Here is a 14,191-nt window from a genome sequence, read left to right on the forward strand (position 1 = left end):
CAGCTGTTCCTTTACAGCCCTTCAAACCCTTGGGAGAGTCAAAGGTACACATTCCTGCAGCAGGAGACAGCCCACTGACTAGTTTCCTGTGACTTAAACAGTCTTGCAAGCATGGAGAACCCCATGTTGTACAAATGTTTTTGTTATTGAACGTTGCTATGGATGCTGGTGAGTGGGGCCACAAAACCTCTCCCACTCTTTGTTCAGTGGAGCATGTTGGGAAATCTGTGTTCTGCCCTCCTGGGATTCTCTGAAGAAGCTCATAGATAAACAACATTGGGTTCAACTAAATTTTACTCAGCTTTCAGAGAGAGAGAGAGAGATAAAGAGAGAGAGAGAGAGAAAGTGGTAGCTCATACAACAATCAGAGCACATCTGATAACCCAACCACAGTAGTCTAACTAAGTATATTCTTAGTAGCTCCACTCAAAAGATACTGAGCTATTCTGTGTGCCACATGGTGATTCTGACCCAGAATGCATTGAGTTGGTCCTGATGGAATAGCTGCTGACTTTCTGTCAGAAGGAATTCATGAGAATGCAAAAGTATGCATGTCTTGACAAGACAAGTAGAGTAGAGGTTCTTAACCTGTGATCTATGAAATTTTAAAAAATGCTTGTAACAGTATTTCAATATAATTATTTCCTCTGTAATCCTATGTCTTTTATTTTAGGCATTTAAAAATATTATTTAAGAATGGGTCCATAACTTTACCTGATTGTCAAAGGAATCCTTAACACACATAAACAAAATAAGAACTCCTGCAGAACAAACTATAGAGTTAACAAACTCTTCTTCCCACACTACCCCTTACATGCACTCATGCAAGAATGCAGGAAAAAACTGTAGGCTCTTTAATGATTTTTTTTTTAGTGAGGCAATTGGGGTTAAGTGACTTGCCCAGGGTCACACAGCTAGTAAGTGTTAAGTGTCAGAGGCCGGATTTGAACTCAGGCACTCCTGACTCCAGGGCCAGTGCTTTATCCACTGCGCCACCTAGCCGCCCCCACTTTAATGATTTTAAAAGATGAGTTGCAAAGCCCAGGTGAAAAGAAAGAAGTTTCCCACAACAGAGAAAGCACCCTTTGTGAAAAGACTAGTGGATCAGTGGAGTAGCAAACACATATGGTTATTGTTCAAGATTATTTCAGATCAAGAGCATGTTAGCAATGAGTAGATTCGTGTTTTTATTCCAGGGTAGTTAAAACCTTACTAAGCTAATGTGTTCTATCTAGTACCTTATGAAAAGACTTCTTAATGCAATCCTATGTAATGTAGTGGGTAGCTAGGTGGCACAATGAATGGAGCACCAGACCTGGAATCTGGAAGACTCATTTTCCTGAGTTCAAATTGGGTTTTAGATGCTTATTAGCTTTGTGATCCTGGGCAAGTCACTTAACCCTGTTCACCTCAGTTTCTTCAACTGTAAAATGAGCTAGAGAAGGAAAACCCCAAATGGGGTTACAGAGAGTTGGACATGACCGAAAATGACTAAACAACAAATACCTTATTGGTTGGTCAACTCTTCTTCAGCCCTGGCTCATGCTACAAGAAGAAAATAGTAATGTTCTTTCTGTGATCTTGTGTTCTAATAGTATATATGTAACCCAGAAAAAGAGAACGAATCAATAACAAGAACTGCTGGCCCTATATTGTCTGCCCAGGTCTAACCAGACAAGGAGGAAAAATAGCAGCAGAATGGCTTCACTGCTCAGTTTTTCCAGGGGTATTTCTTAAAAGTTCTAAATAGAATACAATAAACAACTCAGAATGACTGGATGTTATGATTATAAGTCATGTAACAATGAGTGAAAAGACTCATTTCTGAGATTAAAAAACTTTTACAAGAAAAATAAACCATTCTGAAGCCTGCCTTTTGCAACTGTGGCATGACTGAGGCTAGAAACTAGGTTCTGCCACATTCCCTGAAAATGACTTTTGGGGAAATTAAGTTGGGAATGGAATGATTATTTTGCCAGGATCTGATAAAATCTCCAAACAAAATGTTCTATATGAATCCTTGGCATTCCCAAATAGACAAGTTGAATTAAAAGCAAAACTGCTTAAGTTGCCCTAATAAAGGACTGGGCACATACTAAGCCCTTAATAAATACTTGCCATTTGATTGTTTGCTGTACTAGGGAGTGTCTGTACCCGAGAGAGTTCCCCCTTTTTCGTATGGAATGACTTTAGAAAGTTTTATTTCCTTTCTAATTGGAACCACATTCTAACAATAACAGGTACTCTACCTGAGTGAGATTTATGTGCCCTTCCTTTCACTTGCTCAACAACCAGTGACCACCATCTAATTTAGGTTCCTTGATGAAAAAATTATCTTTGTACATTGGTCATTAGAGTAGAATATTGGGACGTGCACAATGCGCTACTCTTCATTTATTTTAAACAAGGGGGTGAAAGCATGGGATCAGCATCTTTCAAGACCTGGCTTCATCCAGAAAACACCAACTTTCATTTAGTCAGGAAATAGGTGTCTTCAATAACTCAACATCTAGATGTAGCTACTATATGATCTACCTACTACATTCTAGAAGTCAAAAGAGGTTTGAGATTTTTAGTATTGTTACTATGACTCCCCAGACACACGCACATAGCTGAAAATTTCAAGAAAAATTAATTGAGTTGATGGGACTTCAGTATATCTAAGGTCAACATAGTTTTGACTAGGGAAATAAGAGCCTGGTTCCAATAGTTTTTGCCAATTCCTGCTGCCTGTGATTCTCTGAGAATAGGTTTCTCAGATCCAAGCTGATTACAGAAGATTTGGTTATGCTCATAACAACTATTTTTCTGGGGTCTCCTATGCTTGGCATTACCACCCTTGAAAAGCAATTAAATACTTCCTGGAACCTGAATCCTCAAGTCTATTAGGAACAGATGGGTCAGAAGTCCAAACAGCAAGTTCAGAGCTTACTTCCAGCCCTGTGCCTGTGTGTTTATTTTTCTTAATTTGGTCAGTCTTTCTCTACAACTTGTGACTTGATAAAGTTTCCTTTTTTTTTCACTTTAAGAGAAAACTTGCAAAAGCAGTCTTAAGGTAGAAGGAGTGAGACCTCATAGGAAGGTCTTGCTTTGACTGTGGGCTATCTGTAGGTAACCACCTTTCTGGCTGTGGAGAGACCATTTACACCTGATAGCAATGACTTGAGTGAGACATAGCTGAGACAGGTGCTGTATGTTTCCCTCATACAGCTTGGGCAGGATCCTTCCCTTCTGCTCTGAAACACCCACCCACTGCAATTCCCATTTTAGACCTCTCTTGAGCTGAGAGCAATGTACTCTGCAGATGTAACCAGCACTTACTGAAACAAATAAAACAGACAGGATCACTCTAAGTGCCAGAGATAGGCTGATCTGTTTACACCACCCACTCCCATCCATTCTCTGAAGTGCTGTGAATATTGGATTTTCTGCTGGGGGGTGGGGTAGGGTGGAGATGAGAAAACCCAGTTAAAAGAATATTAAGTCAAGAGATCTGTTGTATCTAGAAACCCAGGCCCCAGAATCTTAGTAGGTCCTCACACTAGCACCTCAAATCATCTTCTATTTCTGGACTCAGACCCAACAGATACTGAGTCAGGAATCATCATTTTCAGTATCTTTATTGAGCCATATAAAGACACATAAGGCAAATGTTACTAAAGGGTTGATCTAAAGCCAAGATTAATTCATCAATAAGCATCATAAGTACCTACCATACGTCCAGCACTGTGCTAGGTGATAGGGACACAAAGACAAAATTAATTCTGGTACCTGGTTTCCTGGAGCTGATATTCAACTAGATGAGATGATATGCACATAGTATGAATAGGTATGTACAAAACAAACACAAACCATATTGTACAAGATTAACTTGAACAGGAAGATAATAGTGCTAGGTGAATCAGCAAAGACCTCCTGCAAAACATGACACTTGAGGTGAATCTTGAAATAAACTAGGGATTGCATAGAGGTGCAGAAGTGTTGCAGTCTTAGATAGCAGAGATGGGAGATGGGGCATCTTGTGTAGGAGATGGATTGTTTTAGCAAGAGAAAGAAGGAAAATGTGACTGGAAGATAGAAAGGCTAATGCATAAAAAGGCTTTGGAAAGGTCCCCAACTTGTGAAGAGCTTTCAATGCCAAGCAGAGGTCTTTATAGTTGATCCTAAAGGTAATAGGGAGTCAGTGGAATTTTTTGAGTGTGTGTGTGTGTGGGGGGGATGATATGATGAGATCTGTGCTTTAGGGAATTTTTTTTGGTAGTTTATGGAGAAAAGATTGGAATAAAGAGAATCTAGAGGCAGGGAGACCATTTAGAAGGCCATTGCAATAGTCTTGGGGAAAGGTGATATAGATCTGAACTACTGCTATAAGTCTTGTAAGTAGAAAAAAGGACAGATTGGAGAAATGTTGTAGAGATAAAAATGACAAGTTTTGAAAACTGATTGCTTAAGTGGGGTAGGGGAAAATGAGGAGTCAAGGATGGCATCATATTCAAAAAGGTGGGTAACTGAAAAAATGTCAGTATCTTTGATGGTGATAGGGAAGTTCGTTAGAAGTATGGGCTTTGGGGAAAAGATAAAAAGTTCTATTTTGGACATGTTGAGTTTAAGATGACTGAAGGACAATCGGTTAGTCAGACTAAAGAACAGTTCAAAATACCCAATAAGAAATGATGTGGGCCTGGACCTCAGGAGAAAGATTATGGCTGAATGATTCCTTCATGCATAACCATTCCACTATATCTGTTAGGCATGATTCCAAGGGCTCTAATCTGATGAGGTCAGGAAGACAGGGATGAGCTTCTCTGTGGAAAGTAAAAGCAATTTTCCAAACCAAATTGTTGTCATTCAAACTACTAAACTCGCCTGATGAGAGGGAGTAAAAGAGATAAAGTCAGGAGTTCAAGAACAGCCAAGTCAAGCTATTAGAATGAAATAGTAGGCTTTGTATTTCATAGCAACAATAAACTTTTGTGGAATTGTTCTGAGTTCATTTAATCCCTCCTCCTTGTCTACCCCATACATACTATTCCTCCCTAATATAGCTAGGAGGTCTAAAGCTATACTGCATACTGTAATTTATATGGGAAAATGCCCTGCCCCTTTTCTTTTTGCCCCAAGTGGATGGAATGCAATTTCTTTTGTCCTAAAATGAGTTTAGTCTAATTTACTAAGCCTCCAGAAATACCCCTAGGATGTTAAATCTCCCTCTAATTACACAGTGCATTTACAGTAAATCCAGAGGGGTAAAGGAGAGCCTAGCATTGAGAACCACTGTGATAATCTCTTATCGAGATAGAAATTGTATTGGATAAAAGCAGTACTAACTTGTGATTTTCTCTGCCTGCTAGATGATTAATAATACTCCAAGCAGATGGAGACTAAAGCAGTGTGTGATATAAAGAGACCCACGTAGAACCCCCTTGACAGTGAGGAAAACAATCCATTTCATAGAGTGGGTGGAGTGAGTGGGGTTCCCTTACTGTTACTTGGGAGGAGAATAAAGACATTTGCCAAGTGTATGAGTCGCATGAGATATTTGGCTAGACAGCAGGGTGAGATGGGTGCAAATTGTAGCATTCAAGAGACCTGTGCTTCCTGGGAAAGGCCTCACCTCTCCTATGCCCCACTTAGTAAATGAAAACATAACAAGACCTTTTTGTTTAATATTTTAGTTTTTCTCAATGAGGAGAAGAGGGAAAGGGAAACCACATAGCCATGTGGGAAAATATCCCATTACAATTTTAAACGATGAAAATTTAGTTCATTTGGATAGGAGAGGGAGATGGGTAGGGTAGGATAGATGGAGGCAAGAATGAGGCCAAGTAGAAGGTTTTCTAATCTCTCTGGGTGAAATGTTGGGTGTCAGGAAGAAAGAAAGACTTCTTTTTTTTTAATGTAGTATTTTATTTTTTTCTAGTTACATGTAGATATAGTTTTCAACATTTGTTTCTGTAAGATTTCTAGTTTCAAATCTTTCTTCCTCCCTCCCTTCCCTCTCCCCTCCACAAGACAGCAAGCAACCTGATATAGGTTATATATGTACAATAACATTAAGCATATTTCTGCATTAGTCATGCTGTGAAAGAAAAATCAGGGCAAAAGGGAAAAATCTCATAAAAGGAAAACAAAAAGAGTAGAAACAGTATGGCACAATCTGCATCTAGATTCCACGGTACTTTTTTTTCTGGATTTGGAGAGCATTTTCCATCATGAGTCCTCTGAAACTATCTTGGACCACTGTGTTGCTGAGAAGAATCAATTCATGAAAGTCCTTCCAGGTTTCTCTGAAATCCACCTGCTCATCGTTTCTTCACATTGATTTTTTTTAAACTTTGTGTTCTAAATTTTTTCCCTCCCTCCCTCCTCAACCCTCCCTATGGAATCAAACAATTCAATATAAGTTATACACGTGCAATTATGTCAAGCATCTTCACATTACTCAAGTTGTGAAAGAAAAAAGACAGAATACCTTTAGCAAGAGAAATTAATATATAAATTTATACTTCAATCTGTATTCAAATACCATCAGTTCTTCCTTTGTTGATGGTTTGCATTTTTCATACATCCTTCTGATGGCATCCTGCCCATCATTTCTCTCACAGTTACTATTGCTAACTGTCTTACCCTTCATCCTATTCCCTCCCCTTCATATTTACTCTATTTTCTATCTTCCTATACCCTATCCCTCCTCAAAAGTATTTTGCTTTTTGCTGCCCCCTCCCCCAGTCTGCCCTCCCTTCCTTCACCTCCCCCACCTTTGCCTCTTCCCCTCCCACTTTCCCTCAGGGCAAAATATATTACTATACCCACTTGAGTGTTTGTTATTCCCTCTTTGAGCCAATTCTGATGAAAGTAAGGCTCACTCACTCCCCTGCTCCTTCTCCATTTTCCCCACCACTGAATAAGATTTTTCTTGTTTCTTTTATGTGAGTTACTTTACACCCTTCCACGTCTCCCTTGCCCTTTCTTCCAGTGCATTCCTCTTACCCCTTAACTTTATTTTGAAGGTGTCATCATGGGTCAGCTAAGTGACACAGTGGACAAAGCACCAGCCCTGGACACAGGAGGCCCCAAGCCCAAATCCAGCCCCAGACATAAGCCATGCCACCCTGCCTGCCCTACAAAAACATGGACAAATGCTTTACATATATCATCCCTTCATATTCAATTCATACCTGTGCCCTCTGTCTAAGTATATTCCTTTCAGCTGCCCTAATACTGAGAAAGTTCTTATGAGTTGGAAGTATTATCTTCTCATGTAAGAATATAAACAGTTTATCCTTTTAATGTCCCTCATGATTTCTTTTTCCTGTACACCTTTTTGTGCTTCTCTAGGGTATTGTATTTGAAAGTCAAATTTTCTATTTAGTTCAGTTCTTTTCATGACAAATGCCTGAAAGTCCTTTTTGTCATTGAAGACCCATTTTTTTCCTGAAAGATTATACTCAGTTTTGCTAGGTAAGTGATTTTAGCTTATAGTCCCAGTTCCTTTGCCCTCTGGAATATAATATTCCATGCCCTCTGGTCCTTTAATATAGAAGCTGCTAGATCTTGTGTTATCCTGACTGTGGCTCCACAGTATTTTAATTCCTTTCTAGCTTCTTACAATATTTTCTCTTTGACCTGGGATCTCTGGAATATGGCTAGAATATTCCTAGAGTTTTTCCTTTTGGGATCTCTTTCAGGAGGTGATCATTGGATTCTTTCCATTTCTATTTTACTGTCTGTTTCTAGAATATCAGGGCAATTTCCCAACAATCCCTTGGAAGATGGAATCTAAGCTCTTATTTTGGTCATGGTTTTTGGATAGTCCAATGATTTTCAAATTATCTCTCGTGGATCTATTTTCCAGGTCAGTTGTTTTTCCAAGGAGTTATTTCATATTGCTCTCTATTTTTTAAATTCATTTTTATTTGCTATACTGTGTCTTGGTTTCTCATAAAGTCACTAGCTTCCATTTGTTCAATCCTAATTCTTAGGCAATTATTTTCTTCAGAGAGCTTTTATATCTCCTTTTGCATTTGGCTTTTCAAGCTGTTGACATTTTTTCTCATGACTTTCCTGCATCACTCTCATTTCTCTTTCCATTCTTTCCTCCACCTCTCTAAATCTTCCTTCTATCTCTTCTACTTTCTCTGCAAAGTCCCTTTTGAGCACTTCAAAGGCCTGAGACCAATTCATTTTTTTGAAGCTTTGGATGCAGGAGCTTTAACTTTTTTATTATCTTCGTCTGAGGGTGTAATCTGTTCTAGCTTGCCCTCAGAGGAGCTTTGGATGGTCTGCTGGTTTTTTTGCTTACTCATCTTGATCCCCTATTTCTTGGCTTTTAACTCCTTCTTAAAGTGTAGCATTGCTTCTAGGACACACTGTTCTGAGCTACAGCTTGGTCCAGGGGGTGATTGGGCTTTTTGTCAGCCTGCCTGGCCTGTGAGTAACCACAGTCTGCTTTCTCTTTGACCCAGAAACAGAATTCTGATTGAAATCTGATTCTCTATGGTCAGAAGCTTGGTTTGTCTGTGCCCCTCTCCCACTGGGTGCCTGTCCCTCACTTTTGCTTGCTGGTTCACAACATGGGTGCCCTGCCCCAGTTCCAGAAGACTGCAACTATTCCCCCCAATCACTGGATCCCCTCACTGGTCCACAAGCTGAGCTTCAGAAGAAGCAGCTGAAGATTCTGAGGCTCTCAAGGTTCTGCCTGCTTGAAGCTGATCCTGCTCTGTATGCTTCACTCCTCTCTCATCCTGAACAGCAGGTGATCCCAGTTACCCAATTAAGCCATCTTGGACTTGAAAAGAGTCTCACTCTGTTCTTATGTGGGTTATGCTGTTCCAAGAGTTGTCTTATTGCATTATTTTTGGAGGTATGTGGACAGGTTTTCTGGAGCTCGGAGAGTCACAGCCTTTCTTCCACCATCTTGCCCCCCCCCCCCCCCCCCGCCCATTAAGACTTCTTTAAGAAGAACAGTAGAGAATGGAGAAATAAGAGATGCTGAAGTAAAAGGTAAATATGGCTTGTCCAGCCAGATTAATAGAACTTTGTGGGTTGTATTTCCTTTTCTGGCTCTCTCATTGGACAAGTGACATCACTTTCCTGTTCCGTGGTTCCTCCAACTATAAAAGAGACACAGCAACATCTTAATTATCCAGTAGGGGGATTTTAATGAATTCAACAATTTTGAACAGTTTTGCACTTTGACAGTCTCAGATGAAAAGATTTCTATATGATCCAAGGATTATTACTAATTTTGACAAAGAGATTCAGTAGTATGATACAGTGCTGTGTTTATAGTCAAGAAAGCCAGGGTTTAATTCCAACCTCTGACATTGATTAGTTGTGTGACTTAGAAGGGAGCTCAACCTCTCAGAGCTCCAGGAAGTTCTCTAAAACTATTGATAGTTTGTAATCTGTCTAGGTGGAGGGAGTTCTCACACTGAGAAAGACAAGTCCCTAACATGTTGGTTCAGAAATTATATTTTCCTCATCATCCTGAAAAGCAATTTGCTCTACTACAGAATATTCTGTAATTATAATGTAGCACAGAGGAGCAAATAAATTATACAGCATTATAATATTGATTCAACTTAATGTAGACTGTACTCAAAATCAGATCTCTGTGAAAGAAACAAAAGACCTATTATATATACATATACACATATAATATATACACATACATATGTGTGCTTGTAAATTTATATGCATATACACGCACACATGGGAAGATAACACAAATTACAAATGGCATTTGGGTTTCACATCATTCATATTTTCAGGGAGCAAGGTCTAGAGGAGGGAGTGTATCATATCTGAGGTCAATACAATACTTATTTTCCAAACAATAAGAACATTCTTCCTGTTGCCTATTATTATTTAGTAAATGCTTATAGTCACTGCTTTTCTTTGAGTATATAAGAGCTCCTGCTCTAATTTACACACATTTGGCTTACTCTTCTTTTCAGGAATTTCAGATCTAAAATGTCAAAACATTACCTTCATCATAAATATGACACTTGGATATGTTTCTAGAAGGATTTCTCCATATGATTTCAAAATGCTTACACAAGCCAACTTTGAGAATAATTAAAAACTTCCTTGCTTTTTCTCTAAACAGAAGATCTCATGCCATGACACATAGTCTATCTCATACCACCAACTAGGAAAAATGCTTTCCACACAAATTCCTTATAATTTCACAAATGTGATAGCATTGTATTGCTTTCTTGGGTGTTTTCACGGATACAATGGAGTGTGGGGGAGGCAAACTCATGAAAAAAAAGAAAAGAAAAAAGTTAGGACTTCTCATTTCATATGTTTGAGAATCTGTTAACAACACTAGCTAACTTCAGGGTCAAGCCCCAAATTACTCAAGGGTGAAATGGATTAGGACATAGAGCTAAGATTTTGCAAGCATAGAGATGCAAAACAATATGTTGATATCTTTCAGAGATGGCAAAAATGGACAAAGAAAATGATGCCATTTCAGATTCTGAAGATGATTTATTATAGTAGAGACAGAAAAGTCACATATTGGGGAAGAACTGTATTACCATTTGCAGTTGGGTTGTGCTGTTTGCCTGTGAGAACTCTCTTAAGGTAGGACCAAACAATAAAATTAACATCCTTGATATTAATAATAGGTGAACTTTTATTAGGTATTACTATTTATTAGATACTTTAAAAAAACACACCCAAAACACAGAGTCCCCAGTGGGATAACAGTATAAACAATTAACTATTCATACACATAATAATTTTTTTTTCTTCTCACAGGGAAAGAAGTTGTTCAAAAGCTTTCCATGATAACAGAGATAAATAAATGTGGCATTGCTGCTATGAGTGCTTCTGAAGTTCTTCTTTCAGGAAGGAGAGAGATCAAAAGATTTCACTGATAAGGTCTCAATCCTATGCCTGATTCCAAGTTGTCAATACTTTTGGCCTGGCTTCCTCCTGTCCAGACATATATAATACCCCTAAACTCCTGTCAGCTGGGTTGAATCAGGACCTTTTCATGACTAAAACAATTCAATTTTAATTTTAATGATGGTGTTCCCATATCAAGGAAGAACTCTTAACTTGGATTTAATAACACTGACAATCCTAAAGGAACAAAATGATTATTTTTTTTCTTGTCAAATTTCTTTTCCCCCCTCTGTACAGGTGAGGTGCCCTGTCCTGCCAAACTGCCTTGTGAAATGTCAACTATTTAGACATTTGAAAATCAGACCTGGTAACTCAGTGAATACAGTTGTTGTTTTTTTTAATTTTATGAAGATAGGCTATAGATTTGAATATCTTGGCTTTCATTTGTCTTGGAGATGAGAAGAAAAGGGTCATCAGTTATCATTAATGACTTCTTTTAGCTGCCCATGTGTTAAGGGCCACGGGCCAAAGTTTGGGTTATTTTTTTTTTAATTCTTAACAATTTTTTGCACTTTCATAGAAACTGCAGTTAGTGCCGATTATGTCATTGTCTGAGTTTTGTGGGAGTTTTTTTTTAACCTCTTTTATAAAAGTTTACAATAACAGCTGTTTTATCATCCTTTCTCAGTCTTGTCTGCTGCCTCAAGAGGGAGGGTGTGAAGGGTAGGTGAAAGCAGAATGGTCAGTCAGAAACTGTAGTAAATGTTACACGACGGGGAATGAGATTGGACGGAGTTGGGGTGGGGGGTGGGAAGAGGGACATGGATGAACCCAATAATGGTATGAGCATCCAGGGTTTAGGGCCCTAGTGTCTATTTGATATGGCTATGAAGTCTATGTGCATGATGTCTATGCAAATAAATCCATTTTTATTTTATTCATAGTTCTAACGGCAAGTCTGTGTCATGGTCTGAACCAGGTGGAAGAGAGGTGCCCAAGGGACAGCACATGTGGCACCGCCTGTCTGTACACGTGAAAAGCAACGAGACAGCCTGCAACCAGACAGCGGTGATCAAGCCCCTAACTAAAAGTTACCAAGGCTCGGGCAAGAGCCTGACTTTTTCCGATATCAGCACCAAGACCCTGTACAACGTGGTGGAGGAAGAGGAGGGCGAAGCACCCGTGCGCTTTAGCCCAGCCTGCAGCCCTTCAAGGCTGGTGCACCGGCGGGTGACCCCTGCCACTCCTCCCCTCCCAGTCCACGTGGCGGTGGACGAGCCCCCCTTGTTCCGGGCCGAGCCGGCCGCCCCCCGGGGCCTGCCCGCCCCCTTGCAGCAGCCGCCCCCCCTTCCAGAGCCCCAGCCCCAGCCCAAGGAGCTCTTGCTTCTGGACCAGCTGCAGGGCGTGGCCAGCATCCCGGACTTCAACAACTTCACTGCGGTGCTGGCGGGCCCTGGGGGCCCAGGCAACGGGGGGCGGCCCCTCTACCAGCTCCCGGCCCCCCAGCCTCCGCCTCTGCCGCTGCAGCAGCCGCAAGCGCTGCCCCTCCAGCTGAGCACCTTCAGCGACGAGCCCATCTCGCCCCCGGCCGACGAGGGGGACAGCGAACGATTCCAGCTCCTCCAAGAGTACATATACGAGCAGAGGGGTGACACGGAGGAAGATGAGCTGGAGGACGAGGAGGACGAGGAAGAGCAGGAGGAAGGGGGCCTCCGAGCCGCCGGCAAACTGACCCCGGACGCCTCCCCTGCCCTGACGCCTCCGTCGCCCTTCCGAGACTCGGTGGCCTCGGGCAGCTCGGTGCCCAGCTCGCCAGTGTCTGAGTCTGTGCTCTGCACCCCTCCAAATGTCACCTACGCCTCAGTCATCCTGAGGGACTATAAGCAAAGCTCATCCACCCTGTAGGAGGAGGGAACTGGGGCTCAGTCACAGGAGCAAGGGGAGCTGAAGAGGCTGGGAGAAGCAATCGGGGGAGGGAGGACAAATCCGTAGCTGTCTCAAGTATGGGGGAGGGAGGGAGGGAGGAAAGGGAAGGGAATATGGGGTGGGATTAAGGGGAGGGTAGTGAGGTTCTCTCTCCTGGCGATCTATTCACCAGAGAGCTTTGATTCTTGAATTATTCAAGTGTGCTCTAGCTGCAGGAAGGGGATTCTGACAAAGCACAAGCCCAACTGCTATATACAAAAGGGAGGACAAAAGAATGTTATTGTTTTTGTTATTGTTTTTGTTTTTAATTCCTCTTGCACAGGATCATCTTTAAGCATACATACTGCTGTAAAAAGCATACACATCAATTGTATCATTAGCAAACCTCATGGGGGGGGGGCGTGGCGAAGGCATTTGGGGAGGTCAAAACGCCCATTGGCTGAAAAGAGAACCGGTGTGAACCTACCTTGGGAACAGATGGTATGCCTGCTCCTCCCTTCCTCTCAACCCCTCTTCTCTCCCACGTGGGGCCCCACCTGTGCGCAAACTGTAGGGGTCTCAGAGGGGAGGCTGGAACTCGAATGGCAACGTTAGAATTTGAACTAGAACCAAGGAAGGGCCTAATTCCTAGTCTTTTCCACCAGAGCCCCAAGTCAACCTTGCTGTGCACCAGGAGGAAGTTCTGTGCCCCCAAGCTGCTGTTTGGTGATTTATCTTTGTTTGGCAAAACAGCCTGAAGAGCAAAAAATGAAAAATAAAAATAATGAAACCCCAAGTCACCACAAAGTGTTTCTTTCAGCACACTCAGCTTCTCACATTAATTTTTTGTTTTCGTTTTTTTTTTTGCTGATTTTGAAAGGGGTCAGAACTAGAGACCAAATAGAGTGGGGGGCCTTTTGTTGTGTGTCGAACTTGTATTGTGCCAAGGGCTTTGAGCTGCCCTTTTGTTGAAGAGAACAAACCCTGTGGCTAAACTGTTACACTACATTTACTGTAGCAAATAATATTTACCAATTGACCTTCTGTAATACAAGTATATTTACTATGTGGCTTCATTGTTCTTCTGTGTTACTAGGGCAGTAGCTTCATCTTTGAAGATAGTTGTATACTCCTAGCAAAGATGACTACCTTAGCTGAAAAGTAATTATTTCTTGTTGTCGCCAAAGTTGTTGTAGAAGGAAGTGAAAACAATCTGTCCCTGTCTGTGTTCGCCTGTGCCTCTATGTGTGAAATGTAATGTCAACTAAACTGCCATTGAAAGATTGTCCTACAGATATAGTATTGATATTTTTATGTTCAAATCATGTTTTCTATATAGCATTGTTACAAGTATATACAGTAAGTAGCTCTTTGAAGGTTTGTATGCTGTGCTCTCAAACATTTTTCATATGCAGCTAAGACAGTT

The 14,191-nt window shown here is 41.0% G+C and overlaps 1 protein-coding gene across 5 annotated transcripts in view; it reads left to right on the forward strand.

Annotated features, from left to right (window-relative positions):
• GRM1 (glutamate metabotropic receptor 1) overlaps positions 1-12,862 on the forward strand; it is a 452,400-nt gene extending 439,538 nt beyond the window's left edge. The window contains exons 10-11 of one of the 5 annotated variants that reach the window (XR_006352779.1): positions 11,549-11,583; positions 11,805-11,904. Coding sequence is in view for 1 of the 5 variants with exons in the window: in XM_043963679.1 (XP_043819614.1) it covers positions 11,805-12,765 (961 nt within the window). In the remaining 4 variants the exon portion in view is untranslated. Of the gene's footprint in view, positions 1-11,548; positions 11,584-11,804 lie in introns of all 5 variants that reach the window. The other 4 variants (XR_006352780.1, XM_043963679.1, XM_043963680.1 and 1 more) reach the window with 4 other exon arrangements.
• Positions 12,863-14,191: the final 1,329 nt, after the last annotated feature.

This window comes from Dromiciops gliroides, chromosome 4, assembly GCF_019393635.1.
Source record: "Dromiciops gliroides isolate mDroGli1 chromosome 4, mDroGli1.pri, whole genome shotgun sequence".
Taxonomy (NCBI): Eukaryota; Metazoa; Chordata; class Mammalia; order Microbiotheria; family Microbiotheriidae; genus Dromiciops; species Dromiciops gliroides.